The 21,829-nt window shown below is 44.1% G+C and overlaps 1 protein-coding gene across 1 annotated transcript; it reads right to left on the reverse strand.

The window, feature by feature from the left end:
• Positions 1–287: 287 nt before the first annotated feature.
• Positions 288–21,804, reverse strand: ppp1r9bb (protein phosphatase 1, regulatory subunit 9Bb; the record flags this gene model as incomplete). The annotated part of the gene is made up of 10 exons (XM_079372244.1): positions 288–675; positions 2,261–2,357; positions 2,456–2,685; positions 2,783–2,836; positions 2,931–3,083; positions 4,601–4,733; positions 7,186–7,290; positions 7,571–7,691; positions 10,400–10,532; positions 20,398–21,804. The coding sequence occupies 10 exons, from the start codon at positions 21,802–21,804 to the stop codon at positions 625–627; spliced, it is 2,484 nt and encodes an 827-aa protein (XP_079228370.1). The 3' UTR covers positions 288–624.
• Positions 21,805–21,829: the final 25 nt, after the last annotated feature.

Genomic DNA, 21,829 nt, shown 5'->3' on the forward strand with positions numbered 1-21,829 from the left:
CCAGTGAAGCATCTTGTCGACGTCTTCTTCAGTGCAATCTTCCGTTCCCAATGTACACACCGTCATCACGTAAAATATACAACAATCCCTCAATCTCATTAGTTTATATTATGTTAAATGTTATACACATATTCAAATTTTGTACAAACCAAACTGATTGTTAAACCACACAGTATCACATCTGTACAAACTCGGAAAGAAAAAGGTCACAAAACTAGGCGAAAGAAAGAAAAGGGAATTTGTTTTTGTTTTTTTTGGCAAAGAAAAGCAAAAGCATGGTCCGTCAATAAACGACAAATTATTTGGGTTTAATAGGCCTACTAAAGTTTTGAAAATAAAAAAGGAATAGTAGTACACTTCTGGAGCTCCACAGAGTCTGTATTTGTGATGAAGCGTTTCTCTTCAACGATAACTGAAAAATGTTGTTAAAAAGGGTTGTGAGGCTGAAATAGGAAGCCTGAGGGCACGCCCAGAGTGCTGCGACCAGGAATGCCCTTGCAGGTCATCGCAAGAATAGTAACACTGTCGTCTTCTTCTTCTTCTTCTTGTTCTCATAATGTTCTGCTCGCAGAGATAAGTCATGGGGGGAAGGCTTTTTTTCTTTCTTTTTTTCTTCTTCTTTTTTTATAAAGGTTCAGATTTGAGCTCCTCCACTCTGCACTCCAGATCAGCCACCTGGAGAGAGGAGAGAGAAATGCATTTTAATTTATGTAGATTTTTTTTTGGTGAACAATCTTTACAGGAGGGTCCAAAAGTCTTAAGTCCATCAAAAAAGAAAAAAGAACATCTCGCCCCCTGACGGTGGAACGACCTACCAAACACTGTTGGATCCTGTGCACCTTTAAGAAAAAAGCTAAAGACCCCAGCTTTTTATGAACACAGACACACTTCAGGATATTATTGATGACGATAGTAAAGATTTTAGGAGGGTTTTGATGCTGGTTAGAGCTTTGAAGAACGGCTCCATCCAGGTTGTGCTCTACCTGTGTGCACTTCCTGTCAGCACCTGTGTGTCTGACTTCGAGCTGCTCGTTTGAACTTACTGACGTCATTTCCTCGTCTCTACTCTAGATCCTCGATCGTGTTGTTCTTACTCTCTGCTGTACATCTCTTTGGGGTAAAGGGTCTGCTTAGTTGAATGTAGAATCTATAAATGATACAAATCTTTTCACACCAGAGAAATAACTCCTGTGATATTCAATTGTTACATCAAAGTTTCAACATGTCGTGACGATATAACGAGTTGCGTGCTGCAGCGTCGGCTAAAAGGCTTCAAACAACCAATTCAGCACACTGATTAAATACAGCTCTCTGAGGTTTTGTAGCTGATGCTGGAGCTTCTGCGTCACTGAAGACAAATATTTAAAGTTGTGTGTAAAAGCCACAAGACTTTCTGAAACAGTTTTGGTCCAAATGTTCTCGTGAGAAAAATGCAACCGTCTCACAGACATGTTCTCGTCGTCCTTTCCTTCATCTCAAGCTGGAGCGGGTTAAAGTGAAAACATGATGAAACAAAAGCTGCAGAAGTACAAAAAAACACATCTTCAAACTGACGCTTTAAACATGGAGTTTCCAGTTTAAGTTTCAGAACTTCCCTGGAACAAAAAAATGCTAATTTATGATACAAATGGTGAGATGGGTTTTCAGGTGAATCGAGGCAGACAGGATTTCATCTCCCGCTGACGGCACAGCTCAGACAAAGAGATTCCTGCGCAGGCTGCGGACTTGCTTGGATTAACTATGCCGGGGATGAAAAAAAAAAACAAGTTCTGCACAGCGTGTCGTCTCTTCTGGCTTAAAGGAAGGCGATTGATTTTCCAACAGAACATTTCTGTCTGGACATTCAAAGTCGAAACTTGTTCAGAGAGAGAGAGAGAGAGAGAAGTGCAGACTCACACTTTTGGCCGCTCACTCTTAACAATCACTGAGCCTCTTCAACGTCTTGGAGAATATTGAGAAAAAGTGTTACAAGCTCAATTTTGAGCTTCGAAGCCTCAACAGGAAGTGAAACATTATGAAAGTTATGTGACATCTCCTGATCTCCACATGTCATCTCAAACACAGACGTGTTGAAAACCAAAACCACTGATGAAATACAGGGATCATTTATTCTATAGGATGTTAAAGAGACACATTCTTTCAAGCTGGACTGAAGCATTCGCTTTGAAGTCATGCCTTTCCTTCTGAGAGTCAAGTCAACTTTATTTAACAGCAGGTGAGACGTGACCGACTGCATATCTGAAAACAGCTCATCGTGTACCTGCTCTTGAAGTTGTCCCGACTCCTCTTTCAGCAGAGTCGCCTCCTCTCCCTCTTGTGCACAACGCTGGGTCTCCTTCTTCAGGTACTCAATCTCCCTGTGAAGAGGAAGCAGAGCAGAGTGTCACACTGGGTTTTTTTTTTTCCTCGACTCGTTAAGTATCGCTCTCTTTAGTTTGGTGTCGTGTCGTCTCACTTCTGCTGGTACTCCTTGATCAGGCGTTTGGCTTTGCTGTACTTGCGCTCCAGGGCCTGATACTGGGACTGGGTCTCCTTCAGGTGCTCGTCCACGGCCTGGCACAGACTCTGAGCCTCCATCCAGTATCCCTCCAGCTTCTCCATCCGCTCCTTGTTCTCCTGCAGGGTCGTCTCCAGCTGGGCTTTGTCCATCCGCCAGCGCTGCTTATCCTGCTCCGCGTGGTGCAGCTGAAAGAACACATGGCACATGCATGAATTGATCCTGCTTCACTTCCTGTTAACCATACTTTATCCGTTAATGTATGATCTGAATTTAATCATTTACCTTTCGTTTCAGCTGTTGGATCTCGGCCTGCGTCACAGCGTGCTTTATTTGGAGCTTCAGAGCAGAAAAGAGATGAACGTTTTAAACGTACGTGTGTCAAGATGGTGACTGCACAGGAAAGCCTCTAATGAACGAGTCAACTCCTCACCTCTTTGTATTTATGAGCCAGTTTCTCCGGGTCCGTCTCCAGGGGCGACATGTCCTCGTTCTCCGCCAAGTCAAACACCTCGATGGCGCTGGGATACGGCGGGCTGACCTCCTCATCGTCGTCCTCTTCATCATCTGTGCCGTATTCACCGCCCTGCAGCGGGGGGAAAAAACCAAAGGTGAGGAAGACATTCACAAGATAAAAGACGTCAGGTTTAAAGGAGCAGTTCCGAGTGTGAGGGAGACAAATCTTATTGGTGGGTGAATCGATTTACACTGAGTGTCGTTTGACGACCTTTAAGCTGAGTCAAGAGTTGGAGAAAGTGGAATTTTACAAAGACAGATTTTTCAAAGTAACGTAAAGTTATGATGGGAAGATTTTTGGGGAACTAAAAAAAAGTTTTTAATAGAAAAAGTTACCAAAAAAAAGAATTTTTGAACAAATGTGTTTTTACATTTCTTGACAAATTTGAGGTTCTTAAAAAGTCTCTGAGAAATTTTAAAACAGTGTTTAATTTTTTTTTTTAACCCACATTTTGGTGCAGTGACATCATTTGGACACTAGATGGTGCTAATCTCCAGAATTTTTTTCCCCCCCTCACCCAATTGGATAACCTTCGTGCTTTTCAAGAACCACACCCCGTCACCTGAACATGAAGAGAGCCACGCCCCTTCTGCTGAAAGTACACAGAGTTTTCAAACACTGGATCAGTTTATATAAAAGTGAAACGCAGAACGTCGCAGAGCGACTCGAGGATTAAAGTAAAGAGCATCTGAGGGCGACCTCTTCCATTCATCCTGATTTGTCCCCGTTTGGGATCAGAGCTTATCGTTTGATCAGTCTGATGCTAAACGCTGGAAACAACAGTGTGGCTTTGAGCCAGAGGAACACATGACCGACATCGCCTCGGGGGAGAGGGTCACTTCTGCTCACCGTGGTACTTTCAGAATCCTAAAGGGGAAGCCGACACGTGCAGGGCGGCTACGTGACTGATGACAAAAGATTGTCTTTTATTTTGAAGCGGTATTTTGTCTCTGAGCAAGTGGGACATGAACATGGATGCTCAGCCTGTCTCGTGTCAGATGTGTTTTGAACTTATTGTCACGTTTGTGAAACTATCAGTCCAAAAAAAAAGACACATTTAAACTCTGCTTTAAACACCAATAATCCTGTACGACAGCGATCCGCTGATCGTTTTCTTCTCAGAGGAAAAATACCTAAACACAAAGAATCAAATGGAGCTCTTCTTGCAGTTTGTTTGATTTTTCAGCGACGCCTCGACTCTCTGTTAAAGTGACGTGGTCGGCTAAAACAGTCAATAACTCTTGTATCGTATATTTTTCTCATTGTGTCCTAATGAGTGGAATATAGATTTTACATTTAAAAAAAAACAGCAGTAAGAAGCAGGAATCGTCCGTCTAATGGTATTCTCTTTTATCTCTTGGTGTGATCATGGCAGCATGTTTGTGTGCGTTCGAGTAAAGGGAGCAGGGGGAGGGATGAAAACTGATTAGTAAGCGCTGCACCCTCTCTTCTGCTTTTTTGCATGTGCAGCGTGCATCTCCAGCTCTCAGTGGAGCCCACACTGTTTGTTTCAGGGCCTTTTTTTTTCTTCTTCCTTCTTTCTTTCCAAAAAAAAAAAACAAGCCCCGACCATGTGTAAGGCTGACCTCCTGTTCGTCCATGTACTGGTTGTAGCGCTGCTCCATCATCTCCCTCTGCCAGCGCTCCTGCTCCAGGGTCTGCTGGATGAGCTGGGCCACCTCGCTCTGCTCCCCCGGCTTCTCTCGGCCAATCACGAACCTGCGTTACGACAATCAGATGCGTCACGAAAAAAAGAAGAGAAGCCAACCAAAGCCCCACATGTTGAAAAAGGCTCACTGAACTGAAGCCGTACTATATGTGAATGCTAAATAATATATGATTTTTGTTTTTCCTCCTGACCACTGAGGAGCGTGAACACAGGCTCTATACGGGACAGTATAGAGTTTGTCATACATTATACACATCTTCCTCAGTCGGTTTGATCCAAATGTATTAATGTAGTGAGGAATGTGCTGCCTCCGATAGCAGAAAACGACTTCCTGTTTCCATCCCAACAAAGGCGGCCTCTGTGGAGTTGACTTCTTCTATGATTAAAATCAAACCCTCGGCCCGGCCTCTCCTTCAGCTCATTGTTCACTTCATTATAGAGCGTATACGCTTCCTGATTGAGCCCTCGCAATCCTCCGTCCAATTAAAAGCCGGCAGTAAACAGGGAGGGAAAAAAAATAATAATACAGTAAATCCCGACGAGGCCACTCGCAGCCATTCACTTTCTCCGACGCTAACTTGTAATTAAACGTTCACACTCACACTTCCTGCCCCCCCGTCTATTTGTCCGCCTGATGTTTTTTTATGAATAGGTCTCAGCTGTAGCGCCCCTCGATCAATAATGTATGAGCTTTCTATGGAGGTCTCTCTGATCTTCACGAGACACACCACACTTACAATTACTCTTCAGTTCTGACCACTAAGCCCTGAATTATTGATGAGCCGAGACGACAAGAGGGGCGCAACAAAAAAGCCGTCGAGAAGGTCTACAAATAGTCCTCTGGTATTTCAGAATGATGCATCCGAGGCCGACTCTATTCATGTCTGACGATAACAGTGTTTTCTGTGGCTTCTGTGGAAACTCTCGACTATATTCAGGATGTCTTGAATAGGACGTTTTTTTTTTTTTCTTTCTGCAGGCTGTAATCATGACCCTGTGAGACTTGAGATATAAATCCACAGCCTGGTGAGCTGAACAGGCAGGATGTGGTCGAAGTCGCTCCTCTGAGTGAGACTGCCTATCGAGAGGAAACCATCTCTTTGGAGGAAGAATGCTGGATGTCAACGAGAGAGAGAGAGAGAGAGAGAGAGAGAGAGAGAGAGAGAGCTGCTGCAACAGAGTGAAACACAAACGTTTGTCCTGGTCACACCTCTGAGACATTAATAATATACACTCAACTGAGGGCACAGCGGTGTGTTTTGAAGCCGTACGGGTTGTGCAGAAACGTCAGGCTGTTCTTATCGCCTTCACTTATTCATGTCGTGTGTCATGAGGAACATGTGCAAAGTGAGTAATATGTGGGCTTTGTGTTTGTCATTGATATGAGCCACTGTTTTCAGTTTTCATTTATTGATGCTACTGTGGAGGCAGCTAACCGTGTGCAGCACTCGAGCCCGAGACAAATCTCCGTCAAAGGACGAATAAACTGTTCCCTATCGTCTCTTTTTTAAGTATTGTAACGCATTTTTAATGAGTTCATGCCAGATTTTGTCTTGATCTTCATTTTCTTTATCAAACCAGGAGAAGACAAGTGGAGGTGAAATATTCCTGTGTCCTTCCCGCGAGACAGGCAGCAGATATGATGTTTCCACCAAGCGGTGCGGTTCAGTACGGTACGGTACCCATTTGTTGGCGTTTCCACCGTTAGAAGTTGGGAATGGTTCCCTTCTGGTGAGGTGCCATGGGTGCAGAGCCAACCGTTGAACTTCATTGACAGCGTCCTACACTGTGTTGGGCTGTTATGATGTCACACTATTTTGTAGCTGGGGAAGCTATCTCCATTTAGCGTCTCACGAGGAGAGAAGAATCAAGGGAACAAGCATGTAGCTACAAGGAGACATCTGAGATGTTCCAGTGATGTCAGTTTAGTCGAACGTGTTTCAGAGCAGCGTCACCTGTCCCTTTGTTTTCATAGACGACAGCTGCGTTTTATTATATTAGATTTTATTACGTCATAATATTAATTTTATTATCTCTGTCACAGTGTTCATCATGACATATGTCTGTGGTTTTATTATTCCAAGTGTGGGATGCACTGATTGATCCTCAACAGGATCCACCTGTGCATCAGGTAACAGCTCTTATCAGAGAGCGAGTCTTTTCTCTTTTGTCTTCACTCCCCTTGAAATACATGAGCAAGCCTTCAAGACGGCACTTAAGAGTTATTTCCAGGTCACGGGCAGGACGACGGAGGACGGAGGACGGAGGGAGAAACAGACGAGCAGCGCAGGTAGAGCGGGTTGTCATATTTAGAATCTTCACCCTGGAAGGAGTTTTCCAAAAGATCCAAAACACATCTAAAAACTAGAATCTCCATTGCGACATTTGTATTTTCCTTCCCTCTGCTGTGCTGCTTTTGTAGTATTCAAATTTAAAACTTGCCTTGTAGTTTTTTTTTGTTGTTTTTTTTTACTTGATATTGATACACAGAGTAATTCTTACTTGACGGTTCCTGAGGTGTTCCTGAGTACGGAGGCGGCGAAGCTCTGGGTGACTCCCACCAAACTGGTCCCGTCCACCTCCACGATCAGATCGTTCACCAGGATCCTGGAGGAGGCAGTGAGGGGGGGGGGGAGATGTTCAGTGTTTACAGTAATAGCTCAGCTTCAGTCTCTGTTCGTCATCCCCTCACTGAAGCCCACACGGGCCAACACTCCATTTATAAAAGCGCTGATTCTTGGCAGCGAAAGATGTTCGCAGCTGCCAGAAATCAGAGACGTGTGGGACAATGAAAAATCCACCGGTGGAAATGAAACTACAACTAAGCCGACCTTAAGCTGACCCGTGGCGTACGTAGCAGAGGCCTTGTCGGTTTGAATCAACGTACCTGCCGTCCCTGTGTGCTGCTCCTCCATCTGTGACTGTCTTCACAAAGATACCAAGCTTCTCCAGACCCATGTCGGCTCCTGCGCCCATGCCGATGATGCTGATGCCCAGGCCCTCGCCATCTGAAAGAGAATACAACACACACTATCATTACACTCTCACTGGTAACCAGCTTTTTTATTTTTTTTATTTTGTGCTGTCATGATATTGTCAGTCAAACGTGTGGGAGCTCAAAGTGTCAGAACCTCAAAATCAGACCTGAGATCTGCATGTTTTATCAGAATTCAATGAATATTTAAGAGTTTGCAATCAGTCAAAAAAACTCAGCTGGGGAGCACAAAAAAGCGTCGCTAAGCTCTTGATTTTGTAAATGAGATCGAAATGAAAAGGTCACTGCTGAGCTAAGTTATGTTTACGTTTATTGCTACACACTGTTGTGTGTGTGTGTGTGTGTGTGTGTGTGTGTGTATGTGTGTGTGTGTGTGTGTGTGTGTGTGTGTGTGTGTGTATGTGTGTGTGTGTAGGTGTGTGCGTGTGTGTGTGAATCCTTGAGGCCTGACTATGCATTTATCTCCTGGTGAAAAATGTACAAAGGCAACTGTTCCTGTCTTCCTTTACCCCGCACACACCGTACTCACAGAGCTGCCATTTTTCCTTTGAAAGGAGCATCAAATGCTGTTATCAAAAAGGAGAATAAAATACTGCTGCATTCAAGGTTGCAGGCTGAATAAAAGAGGGAATCTGACAAAGTGTGAGCCTGACAATCATTATCTTTGAATAATAAGCAAATTAAACACAACAGATGAGGAAAATCAAGGTGAAAAAGTCACATTTTCCAACCCATTAGCAATCATTACATAAGAACTATTACTATTATTAGCATTCCACCACATCCTGGCTCACACAACACTTTGACAGTGTTTCATGCTACAACAGGACATTTACAATAATTAAAGGAACTTCCTGTTGTAGCCTTCAACAAGATAAAACAGTAATGAACGTTTCTTCTTTTCCTTTATCACATCTGAAATGTGCGAAATAAAAAAAAGTGGCCGTGCCTAATGCTAGCAAGCTAGTCGCTAAATGCTAACATCTGCTGTTATTCAACTGTAGCCAGTTAGTTTTTATGATATGTTGTGTATTAAGCTTGACTGATGGTCCAGTGTCAGGGATGTAATGATTCACTAAACTCACGATACGAACGATTTATTCAACAAAATGATTCTCTCAACAAGGGGAGGTTAGTTGCCTTTCTTCTTACAATATTTGCACACCGTTTTTTGTCTCGTCTGTTGTCTTCTCATCACCGCTTTCATTTTCTGTCTTGTTGAAGCCAAAATGCTTCCACTCCTCCGATTTAAAACATGGTGGTGCGTCCTCAATTTCCAAATTGAGCTCTGCAGCTGCTGATGCTCGCCATAGTATTGAAATTTATTTTTCAGAGCACCGATGTGAACCTTGATACCTTCGATTTTTCACGATTTTCCCACAACAATTATCTGTTCAGTTTTCTAACCATGATGTCCTACACCTATTAAGACCTATAACACTAAACACAGCTGCTCAACTTTTTAACTTTCCTTCAACAAGGTGACATCAGAGGAAAATGGCCGCTGTGTAAATACGTTGAACTGTTTACATCCATGTTTCTCCTTTAGGTGCTGCAGAGACAGGAGCTTAAATCAGTCCTCAAACTAACTGCAGGCTATTCACAAATCAGAAGTGATGAGCACTCTCTCTTTTCTCTGCACTCTGTAAAACTTAGAAACAGCCTTCAGTATGTTTCTGTAGCTCACATAATAAAGAAATAAAAGGGTAATGCACAAGATTTTGAAGTCTGGAACACAAAGAAAAGGTCTGACCTTTACAGCGTCTGTAAATAAAAAGGTCTACTTTAGTTTTCTTTGTCACGTCAGTGTTGAAAGTCAGATCAGAATCAGCGACAGCACCGAGACTTCCTGTTTGAAGTGTGACATGCTCGAGTGCTGATTCTCTCTCTCAGGACAATAACCAGCATCTCTTTTCTATCCTGATATGATGAATGTAGACGGTAAACACAGCAGCACATCATGTATGTATAGGAGCATGGTCACATATGGTATCCTGCATTATCTGCCCTGTACACAGCTCTATATATAGTCTGCTATAAATATATTAATGCATCATAATGTCAAAGAGATGTTGGAAGCAAGGAAGAGATGGGAGGTAAAAAGTGGCAGTGTTGCTCTTTCTTTGGTGGATAGAAGGCTGCTGGTGAACAGCAAAGGCCTTTTTATACAAAGTTTAAAAAGGTTTTCAATTTTTTTAATTATTCCCTTTTTATTTTTTCATTTGACTTCAACTTTAACTGGAAGGTTAATCACATACATCAGAGTTAAATTTTAAACATCTTTGCACAGATTTGTTGAACTCAAAAATGCAACTGGTGAAAGAAAACCCATTGAGGTGCTTGTCACTTATAAATAATAAGAATAATAGCTTTATTCATATAGCACCTTTAAAATGTGCCTTAAGTGATCCGTGTGCTCCAGTACCTCCTTTGGATCCTGCCTGATAGAAGCCTACTGAATTATATTTTGAATGTTTTGACTTTCATCAGTTTTGTCAAACACATTTTGTCTTTATAGTCAACTTAGTTTTTTATCCTACGCACAGGGCATGTAAAGGCCCATTCAGCTGTTTCCATCAGACCCCAGTGGGAGGGGCCAAAGAATGGTGAAAAAGTATGAAATAGTTTGAAAACACTTGGATAAAAGTCCAAGTTACGGTTTACATGAGCACTAAGGGAGACTGCAGTCTTTTCAGGCTCCTTTCCGATTGATCAAGTTACCTTTCTCCAGCTCCACGGGGAACAGGTCCAGCCTCTCCACCCTCTTCTCCAGCTCGTACTCTGCAGACGCTGCCATGGGATCCACGTCTTCATTACGCCTGTCGTAGTCCTCGTTGGGGTAAGTGGCGAACACCTGCAGGACGAGACAAACACACTGGATCAGACCGAAAATCACAAACACTCACTTTAAACGTCTTTCTGCAAGACTGAAGAAGGCCGAGGTCATTGCTCGCACTACATATAGTTGTTTACATTTTAAAATGGGGAGTTCATGAAGTTAAAGAGCTATGAAGTTAGCACTGAGCTTAGCATAGAGACGGGCAACAGGAGGGATGATCTAGCCTCTGTACATAAATGTCTACTAGCACCTTTGGGGGTCTGTTGTGCTCTACAGTATTTTCACAAAAGGCCACATTTTCCATCTCTGACTTTACCGGCAGAGTGAGTTGAAGGGAGCTGATGTGTGAAGGCAGCAGGTAAAACTCAACAAGTGATCGTTTTGAGGCAGCTTCAGACTTTTTTCTGCTCGACAGTATGTTCTTTAGTTGACACCGAGGACACGTCCAGTGACACGCAGCGTTGAGTGAAAGGCAACAGCTCTCATTTAGTGTCGATAATAACTTCAGTAAAGATCAGGGGCAGAATGTCCTGGATTTTATTATTTTTTGAATTCTTTCAGAAGTGCATGTGTGAAAACCGCCTCCCTAATACAATACAACTTTGAGTCAAGGGTTCAAAAGCTTCATGGAGACAACTGTGTGTGTTTCAGTGTTATGTTCGGACAGAGCCAAACTAGCCGTTGAAAGCTACCTCCCAGTTCCTCTTGCGTTTATTCCAAATATAGAAACTGCTGCTTAAAACAAAACACAACACTTCCTGTCCTCCCTGAAGAGCCAGCTGTTTCTTTTCCTGAAAATATTATCGTATAACTCAAAAAGACCGACTTTTTTCCAAACACATTACCCCCTCCCCTGGCTACATATTCGCTTTGTTTTTTTTGTTTTTTTACAAGAAATATGGATTTTTTTTTAATTTGCTTTTGTTGTCAGCTGAATGCTTCTCAACAGTCTGTCGGATGTTGTGAAGAAGCACTCAGCTGTCGAAGAGAGGCCGGCAGATGCACGGTTAGATAATAACTGACCGCCACTGTTAATGCAGACATAATGCAATTCAAAAGTATCGACTGTTTCGGCGTAAACAGACGGCAGGCGGCATTTCCTCGAGGCCTGCAGGCTCCTCTCACTTCTCAGCGGTGATGTTTATCGTACTCTCAGGGGAGAATCAATCACAACCGCTGAAGTTGCTCTCATGAAGACAGAGGCCTCTGTTTCAACTTCCTACGTTTTACTCCGAGCTTGCAGCATGACAGTTTACATAAGCACCTCCTGCATGCTAATGGAGACCCTCTGCAGCTGCTCACACACACAAAGTAAGCTGAATCTTTAAACGCCTCACTTTAAGTCTTTGGAGGTGATTACGCATGCTGCACCACCTTTGCATGCTCTGCTAGCCACACTAATGAAGCTCCGGACTTCTTCTTCTTCTTTTTTCACACATTCTTTCCTTTATCTGATTCAATTTCTCAACTTTTTCTCTCCTCGCTTCCTTTTCATTCCCTCCCGCGACATTTTCACACTTTCTTTTCTTCTCAAGTCTCTGTTGACTTTGTCTGCATCACTTCTCCCGTCGCTGTTCAGTTTGTCCATCTGTGTAACCAAGTAGCATCGGGTAGCTTGCAGCGCTACCCTTCAGTCGGATCGTATGAGGCCCCGTCTCCTTGGTTACCACACAGTGAAGAGCCTGTCAGTTTTGACAGTGCCTTTGAAATGTAACCAGCCCCTCCTCGCACAGATTTATTCAGTGTCATTGTAGTTTCATGCATCATTGGACAGAAAAAGGGTTTAAATATGTTATCGGCTTGAGCCAACTCACTGCCCAGCAGATATATGAGACTGAAGCAACGAGAAACAAAATAACAAACAGCGGCTTTGGAGTTTGGTCGGGCCCAAGTGATGTTTAAATGAAAAAAATTAATTTCATACCATAGTGTAGGTTTCACCTTTAGGATTCAGAAATAAAGCAAGTTTGCATTTTGGAAACCACAATTGTTTGCCTATTTACAGAGGATACAATATACGTTACTTTAATTTATTTTTGCTCCATATGAAGCTAGAAACAGCAGTTAGCTTAGCATATACACTTCCATAACTGCGAGTGTCTGTTTCAAAACAGACAAGAATCTCTTCTGCTGTTGAAATGGATAATATGTAACATTTTAAACACTGACAAAACAAATATCCAATCCGTCCTAACTACATTTATCGTTGAGTAGCGACTTTCTCAAAACAAAAAAAAGAGTAAAACTCCCTTAAAAAACCCAACTCGTAATAAATTCATAAACTGTTTATGAGACAGAAATGCAAATTGAAGCTGGGTATAGAGGATGAATATTTCCGGCTGTTTACTTAAATGTAACTAAAACATTTATCAAAAAAGGAAGTGAGAGATAAAGCTGTAATTAAAGTTTGAAAGAAATTGCAGGAACACTGCTTACATGATTTGGATTGCAGTTTTAGTTGGAGTGAATCATATTAAGCCTGACTGTGGACGGGAATGAGAGCAGCACGGAGGTCTAATGGCTTTTGATTTAGGTTACCTTCGTATTTAGAGGGATTAGCAGAACGTGGATTACACACACACACACACACACACACACACACACACACACACACACAAAACACACTGTTTGCATCCTAAATTACAGAGAATAAAACAACAACAGAGCAGTCCTAGCATGCGTGCCCACTGCGCTGCTCTCACGTGGCACAGCTCGCCTCCTTCACTTCTAAAGATCAAGAGGCCACATCTGGTGGCGTGCAGTGCCCTCGTTTCACGCCCGCCATGCTGCAGAAGCTTCGTTAAGCGCTGCACTGAGGAAAACAACAAACTGCCTTGATGAGGGCGTGCTGTGACCTTTAGCCTTGGGCACGTTCAGGACCAATCTGACCCTGATTGAGAAGTAACACTTTCCCCTTCTGAAAGAAGATTTAAAGCCATGATCCCACACAGAGCAGACAGGCTAATGGGATCCTGCGTGATGCAACCTTTAACCCCAACCTAAGAGTAAAAGATGAACTCCTTGAATGGCTATCTTTGGAAGATAAACATTGGGATTAGAGGCGGAGGAGGAGGGGGGGGGATGTGGGCAGGGCCGGGCTGGAGACGGACGCTGCTCCAGTTGTGGCAGATAGTAGGTCAGAGGAGTTAACAGATGGCCAGGAAACTCCCTTCCTCCCTCCTCCCTCTGCTACCAGTCGCCTGGGATGTCCTACAAAAGCTATGTGGGCAGCTCGCTCGAGCCACTCACCAGCTAGCAGACTGCGTTTGTGCCTCTAAAGAGTGCACACTGGTGGGCACAGTAAAAAGTATTTAAAAATAGCCACTGAAATGGCCGTTAACTAGCATTTTACAATGCAGTTGTCGTGAGAGGGAGATGGTGAAATGAAGGAGAGGTTCCAGCCCTCATGGCCCTCTGATGCGGTGATGCCCCACAAATAGCCTGTTTCCACTCTTCTGTAGTACCCAACTGCCCACCATTTTTCTTACTCACACTCCCTCAGCTCTTTTTGGGAATTTGAGCTCCACTGCTGCTCTCCTTTTCCATTAAATACAGATGTGAATTACTGTGATTACAATGCAAAAATCTAGGCTTTTTTTTTTTTTGTTCTGCGCCTCGCTTTACTGTGCAAATCTGCAGAGGTTAATCCTCTATTCTTTGGGTCAGAATGCTTGTGTGATGCTCTTAAACAAGCTGTCAAAATTGAACATATGCAGCCCAAAAGGAAGCACTTTCCCCCTTTTGACGGTTTAACGACACCATCCTTGATTGCTTTCCCCCCAAAACACCACAGCTCAAACACTGTTCACCAGCGGCAGGTAATAGCATTTAAACCCCTCATGAAAATCGTTGGCTTAATCCAGATCCTCGATGTGCAACCAAACGCAAACAGAGAACAAGATAAAAAAAAAAAAAGATGCCACCTCCCCCTAGCCAACAAAAAGGATATGGTGGATTTGTCATGGTAACAGTTACATGGCACCAGAGTGGGTCTGTCTGTCTGTTGGTCTGTTTTTTTGGCAGGCAGGTCTTTGGTCAGCACTCATGTTTAAGCTTATCGCTGACCCTGTAGGCAGACACGGCAGCATGAGAATAAGGTCAGAGACTTGATAGGAGGATTTGATAAACACAACACAGAACAGAACACAGCCACCGTTAAACTATATACGGTTTGAAGTGTTTTAATATGTAATATATATATATTATATCTCATCCTATGAATAATGATTGTGTTATTTATATTCATACATTTACAGTATTTTTTTATTACATATTACATAAAAGAGGATGAGAGAGACATAACGATCCCAGGACAGCATATTATCAGTGTCCCAGTCTGGCAGTTAACATTGTATTTCATTGCGGAAGCACACCACAGCCTGAGCTCCACATACACACACAGTCAGACAAGGCACACACACACACACACACACACACATAACAGCAACAGCTAAGCTTATAGTGCTGCACCTTTCCAACGCCTCTCTGACCACCTCCAAAGACAGCACACACTTTGTCCCCTCATAATGACTCGGTGAGATTTAGACTGAAGGCGAAACGTCACCGAGTCGTTAAAAAGGGCGATTCATAAAGCCGCGATGGCGACAACTGAGGGAGCTGAAAGGTGGCAAAAGTAACGCCATGGTCGCCATCTTTATGTTGCCATTTTAAGTTTTTCCATTGAGTATTAGTACATTGGCTGACATGTTCCTTTCTCCTACAACTTATTTTAACCATCATATAATTATTATTTCCCGACTGAATGGTCTTCGACACTTAATTCAATCTTTATTTCTGAAACTCTTCTTTTCAAGATTTTACTCTAAAGTAAGAACACATCTGCTTGTGACCGAGGGTAACGGAGTCTCCAGTCTTCAACCTTTTGCTTATTAAACGTCGAACCTTTAAGCTTTAATGTGTTCCCTTTGGATCAATTAAAGTAGCTTTAAGTAACATTAAGTACCTAAATCCTACCTACAGCACAGGTGCAGCCTCACAGGTGACCCTAGTTCTTTGAAGCTGGGCAACATGGTGGCAGGTTGTGCAGAAGCAAACGGCAGACAGACGTCACGAGCGAGTGATGTTGCAGAACATGTTTTTTTGTTTTTTTGTCGCGGTAACCTGAGTGAGTGGGCACACCCAGTTAAACGTCTGCAACCCACCACCGCTGCAGAACTGAGAGGAAGTGGGGCACAGTGACCTTGTTGATAATCTGTCTAGTCTCCCACCTCGCTTGCTCTCTCACGCTCTCTCTCTCTCTCTCTCTCTCTCTCTCTCAGCTGCCTGTGAGTAACGTATGAAATACTGCCGGCCTGCTGAGTCTAAGTAATAGACAGTTTGAGCAGACGCTGACATATGGTGATGTATTACCTCTCCTTAGGTGATCCCTCATTGGCTGACCTGAGCGGTGAGCGCGAGGTTACAACAACCAAAGGTTGCATTTCTGCACACAGTCCCTTTGAAGTAATGGCTGCAACTTGAAGAAAAGCACATCTTTGTTTTAAGTTCTTCAAATCTCCAACACAGAAGAGCAGAGGAGGTGACACTGTCTTGATTGCATAACTGTACGCGCAGCAGTTTGATTTCATTTTTGGTCATAAAAAAACAATAAATGTTCTAATATTGGATTCCTCTGCCATTACATTTTTAACAGTGTCATATTCAAGTTTATAATTCAGGAATTATGACAACCCGAGATCCTTCTATGTTTCAGAATATCAAACAGCCTCAGTTCATAATAACATGGCAGCATTTTCTGTTTGTGTTAATGATACAGTGTGAAAGAAAATCATAGGTGTTCTCCACGCAGGCTGGCAGGACTGTTGTTCAGTCAGTGTTGCGTAGGCAGCAGAAAACCCACGAGAAAGTGTGTGTGTGTGTGGCAACAGGGGGATTAAAAGTGTTATAGTAAGCTAGGTAATAAGTGCACAAGGTGATCCTGGTGCATGGAAAATAATTAGTACTTCTAGTTCAGAGGGAACCAGGGCAAATCCAGTGAAGAGAATCCTATTTTATTTTAGAAATGGTTCCCTCTCGCAACAGGATGAATAATTAAAAATCACAACATGCCAGCAGGCTTCATAATAAACTACGGCGTGGGTGCCGAGTGATATCGCAAGAAGCCAAAACAAACAAGCTAAACGAATAAATAAGACATGAGAGGCAGCTTCCTGTGTTCGACAAGGAGGCAGGCGGCCCTGCGAAAAGCGAGGCAAGTCTGCGACGATAACAATGCTGCTATTTTTACTGACAGTAGGAGACTGGTGACAAAGAGCGAAAGGGAGAGGAGAAGGAGCTAGGGAAGGAGTGTCGGGAGGAGCAAACAAAGGGGTCTAGTGTGAACTCCACCCGAAGCAGAGCTGCTATTTTTGACAGTTTAGAGGACAGACAGCGGAGTTTAGAGTAAAATGGGGAGGAAGCCAGACATGCGCCCAGACATTCAACCGCCATCACAACAACAAGACTTAATTGTACCCGAAAGCTCAGTTGTTGCACCGAGGGGAAATGTGCACTTAGAACAGGCGCATCCTGTTTAGCAAAAAAAAAAATCTGAGTGACACTGTGTGATTTCAGAGCAGGCAGCGATACACTCGCATGACATTTGAGCCGCATAATAACGTCCCTCCCATTTGACCTCGAACCCCCTGCCCCCCCCCCCATTCCTTTTACTCTCATCCACCCCAGCATCAATCTCCATAACAAAGGCCGCACTGATACAGTGTGAAAGGACTCCATAGGAGGTTATTCTGCGATGACGTCTGCAGGGTCACAACCACATTCTGTCCTTTTGTTTTTTTACTATTATTATCAAGGCTTACGAGTTATGACTTCTTTGTCACAGCATGCATAACACTTCCTGCGAATGCTCTCCATCTTTGATCTCATGAGGATAAACTAATGTGATAGAAGTCTGTTTTTGTCACCACAATTACATGACGGCCGCAGAGAGCTCAGGCGTTGTTTATGTGGGATTACGAGGATTTTCAGCATGGCCAAGAAGACAGTTTGCTTCAATCCACGCTGGGCCGGATTTTAGAGCACACTCTTTGCTTATGTCAATAAAAATACACATTATTTGTCAGTATTATGGACTTAGATGTATTCTTTATTGGAAAGCCAGTTGAAATATGTTTGCAATAACACATGGTGTGTGTCCTCGAGGGCCGCCTGAAAAAAACACACTGGATGAATTCACTCCACGCTTTGTTCAAATCCATTTTAACTTTCATGTTGATCTCATCTGGTGATTTCCTCTGAAGTGAACGACTGAATTTCTCTTTCTTTTTGGCACATTACCACCACCAGCGACTGCAGTCAGTCTGAGGTCAATACTAGTATCTAAAATACAATGCACAGAGCCTAATGTGTCTGATCAGGTTGGTCAGTAAACGCACAGATGAGATACAGTGATTTATGCTAGTTTCTCCAGTGTCAAATATTCACCTAAGCTTCAAAAGAGTAGCCTGGATAGCTCGGTTTGCTGCCACCAAAGACCTTTTTCAATCTTTGCTTGGATCATGAATGACAGCTTCTGTTTTACAGCACAATGAAGAAACTTTTCACCCAAGTCTGTAATGACAGCAAACAATGAGTTTGCAGAGAGTGTAGCCTCGGAAAAGTTAAAGCAGTTCGATCCTAATCCAACACTTCAGAGGACATAACTCATGTGAAGGAGCTGCAGTCGATGCTAATGCTAACTCGAAACTTGATCTAAAAGGCAACCGGACGTCAAGTTCTGGAAGACGTTCCACCTCTCCAGTTCTGTAGTGAAGAAGAAGGTGGCTGATGAAACAAGTTTCCATCAACCATGACCTGGAGGACTGAGAACCTACACAGACATCTGCTAATGTTAGCGTTAGCTTAGCTTGCGTATGGGAGCTCAGCTTGTTTTGAGGTTGGGATTCCTTCAGCGTTCATCCATTGCGAGATTTTTCGTGGGAGCAGAATGGTCCGCAGTGGTCCCTTAATGAGTGTCTCTGCTAAGCTCTCTGGCGCACACAGATTGTTCATCATGTCAGCCGCAAGCTAGGCTGCCACTTGCCAAGGACCTCATGTAACCCTTTACTGTCAATGACTTCCTCATCTTCGTAGGATACTTCAACTTTCAGTTCAACATTTATTTTCCCTGGAAGAAATCCACGATTCAAGCAACAGTTTGGGGCGTTTATTGGTCGAGCTGTTAGAGGCTATAACCCTCCAAGAAGGAATACCATTTCCTGTCACTCTCTCGCTAAATGTCTGACTCTGTTTAGTTTCCTATCCGTTAAAAGCACAAATAGCTCAAAAAGTAATTTAAAAAACAGACAAAGAAACGCAGACTAACAGGCATCTGTTGCTATTTCAAATTTGTAGAAATGGTTAAATCTGTTGTCGTTAAAAAAGGCGGATGTTTATAATAAAGTTGCATTTCCCTGCTCTCCTGTCGAGATCCTTTAATCCCTCGGCTCTATATGTTAGCAATATCAGCTGGATTTGTCACAAAACCCACAAGTTTTGAAATATCACGCTCTAGTGAGCGGACACTACTCTGCAAATGTGCAGCCATGAGAAGAGAGCGAGAGCAACTTTCGACATGACTGGTCGTGATAAGGGACAGGAGCCCTTAGTCACTGAAATGGCTTTCTGCGTGAGGGAATAATGTGTTTTATGTGCATTGTCAGGGCCCACTTCAGCTGGCAGATCCTCTGTGCGCTCCAAACCTCGAGGCAGAGCCTGAGCCGGCGAGGATCTGATGCTCTTCTCCAGATCATTACACCCCCTTCAGACACACAGAGACACTTTAAATCAACTCCTCCTTCTCCTCGTCTCTCTGCTCTCCTTTCATCTCACTGGGCCGAGAAGATATCGCTCTCTTTTTCTCACTTAATACTCCCTCTTTCTTTCGCACACAAAAACACTTCGTTCCCATACACTGTGCACTGACCTTGCATTTTGCACAGCAGAGTATCCACTTCCCTCTTTAAAACTACCACTAATTACCCAGATCTCTTTGTTCCTCCTCCCCTGGCAATTATTTACACAAGCAGCAGCAGCAGCAGCTTCCACTGCATTTCAGATGAGTATCTATATGGAGCCTCTTTTGGGGGCCCATGTCAGCTGCACAGCAGGAATGCAGCCGGACCGTCCATTAGCAGCTGGCTACCGTGGAGGGAGGGGTGTTTTAGTGGTGTGTGCAGAGCCCCGTGTTGAAACAGGGTAAAATCCAAATGTCAGCATCATTGTGACACCGGCAGAAGCTGAGTGAGTTAATTAAAAGAGCTGACAGAGGAGCTGGCTATATGACTGTGTCAGGGTGGATAAGCTTTAAGGTCAGGTTCGACAAGACTCTAAACAGTCTGGGTGGAAATATTAAACCAGTGTATCAAAAGGATTAAAGATCACAAATGAACGATAAACACGTCAATGACAAAAAGGTAACACGAAAAATGAAATCTTTGTCTCGACTGCTGATCAAAGCTGTGAGATTTAAAGTTACAGAGGTCCACAGGATATTGGTAGACTTTAAGATGGGTTCCTAGACTCTTATTTGTGGGACTGATTTCAATGTTGTACGAATTGTTTAGATAAAAAAAAAAGCCATATTTCCTGATACAACATATTTTAAAACAAAATGATTTTGATTTTAATTTTACTCAACAGTCTGGGATCAATTTTAGAAAACACCATGGTCCCATTTCATAGAAGTGGCCACGCGCTTATCAACTCGCCAAAGTACTTAAATTATACATTGACAGCAGTTTAACTGAAATGTTTGTCTGTTTAAGAATAGAGAAAACATTATACAGGTACATTTTAGGTAAGGTTATGTGAAGTTATTTGATGTTATGTGTAAGGATTGTGATTGCTGGAAGTCTGTCACACATATAAAAGAAAACCTCACCTTGATGGGCTCCGTGCTGAAGCGGATCTTCCTGGAAGGGGGCGGTTCCTCCTCAGCAGGCAGCCCCACGATCTCCACACAGCTGGACTCAGCCTCGTAGCTGTCATCCTCCTCCTCCTCCTCCTCCTGCTCCTCCTCCTCCTCATCTACCTGGCTTCCTCCAAAGTCCTCCCCGACCGCACTGTAGGTACTGATATCCACAGAGTCCCGTCCTGACTGGTCCTCCCTGACTGTCCGGCCTTCCTCCTCCTCTGCTTCCTTACCAACTTCCCCCTCCTGCTTGAGCATCTCACCCCCCTTGGGTGAGGTTTTCTTCCCAGCTGCAGTTTCTACATTTTCCACAGAGGTGTCACCTTGCAGTGATGTGCTCTGAGGCTTCTTTGCACCACAGTATTCATGAGATTTGACCTCAGCTTTTGCCTCCACACCTGCATCTGCAACCGTCTTTTCTCTCTGCTCTCCGAGATAACCTAAATGTTCAGCAGTTTGGGTGCCTTGACCCCCGTTAATGCCTCCAGATGGGGGTGTCATTCTCCCTCTTTGAGGCCCCTCTTGCCCATTCTGATTGCTATTCTCATCCTCCCTGTTGCCTGTTGCAAAGGTGCAAGCCCTTTTTGTGATTATTTTTGAGTTCAACACACCCACCTTGGCGCTGACCCCCCTGGAGGGGAGAGGTGGGGTAGAGGACAGGCGGTGGAGGTTGTTTCGGAGCTCAGCTGCTCGTTCAAATACTGCACTGAGCTGGCTGACAGTAGGGGACACAGCATCGCTGCAGTCCAGGCTATCCAGAGACTCTGTGCTACCATTGAAACGAGCCACGTCCAGCCTGCCATCCTGGAAGCTTGAGGCCTTATCTGTCTTGAGGAGGACCCTGGTGGTGGCCAGCTTTTCCTGCTGCTGCTGCCTCTCCTGCTGCTGCCTCTCCTGCTGCAGCCTCTCCTGCTGCTGCTGCTCGAAGATGCGGCGTGTCTCCTGCAGCTTTGAGTAGCTGGGCGAGGAGGCCCGCTGGTGCCCGTTCTCCGGTTTGGTGTCGAACTTGTTCACGCGCTCGGAGACGGTGGAGCCGAGCTTCAGGAGCGCACTGTGGTCCACGTTTTCATTCAGGCTCCCTGCTCTGGGAAGGGTGAGGCGCACAGATTTGTCCGCTATCTTCGCGACTTCCTCCCCCTCTGCATCGGCCGGGGATGTGGTCTGCATCTGCTGGAACATGTTTTTGATACGGTGCACATTGGAGCCGTACCTGCGCCCTCGGGGGCCCTCCTGCAGGTCCCCGTTCGCTGCATTGTCTTTGACGGGCTTCAGGGCCTGCATCCCCGCCTCGTACGCGTTTCTATGCGGGGATGGGCTCCTGAGCGTGGAGCCAGAGCCGGTGCTCTTGGATGTAGATTCGGTCTTCATCATGGTCATTCAAGCGACGCAACGGATGCTCAGC

The sequence above is a fragment of the Symphodus melops genome (assembly GCF_947650265.1).
Source record: "Symphodus melops genome assembly, chromosome: 21".
NCBI lineage: Eukaryota > Metazoa > Chordata > Actinopteri > Labriformes > Labridae > Symphodus > Symphodus melops.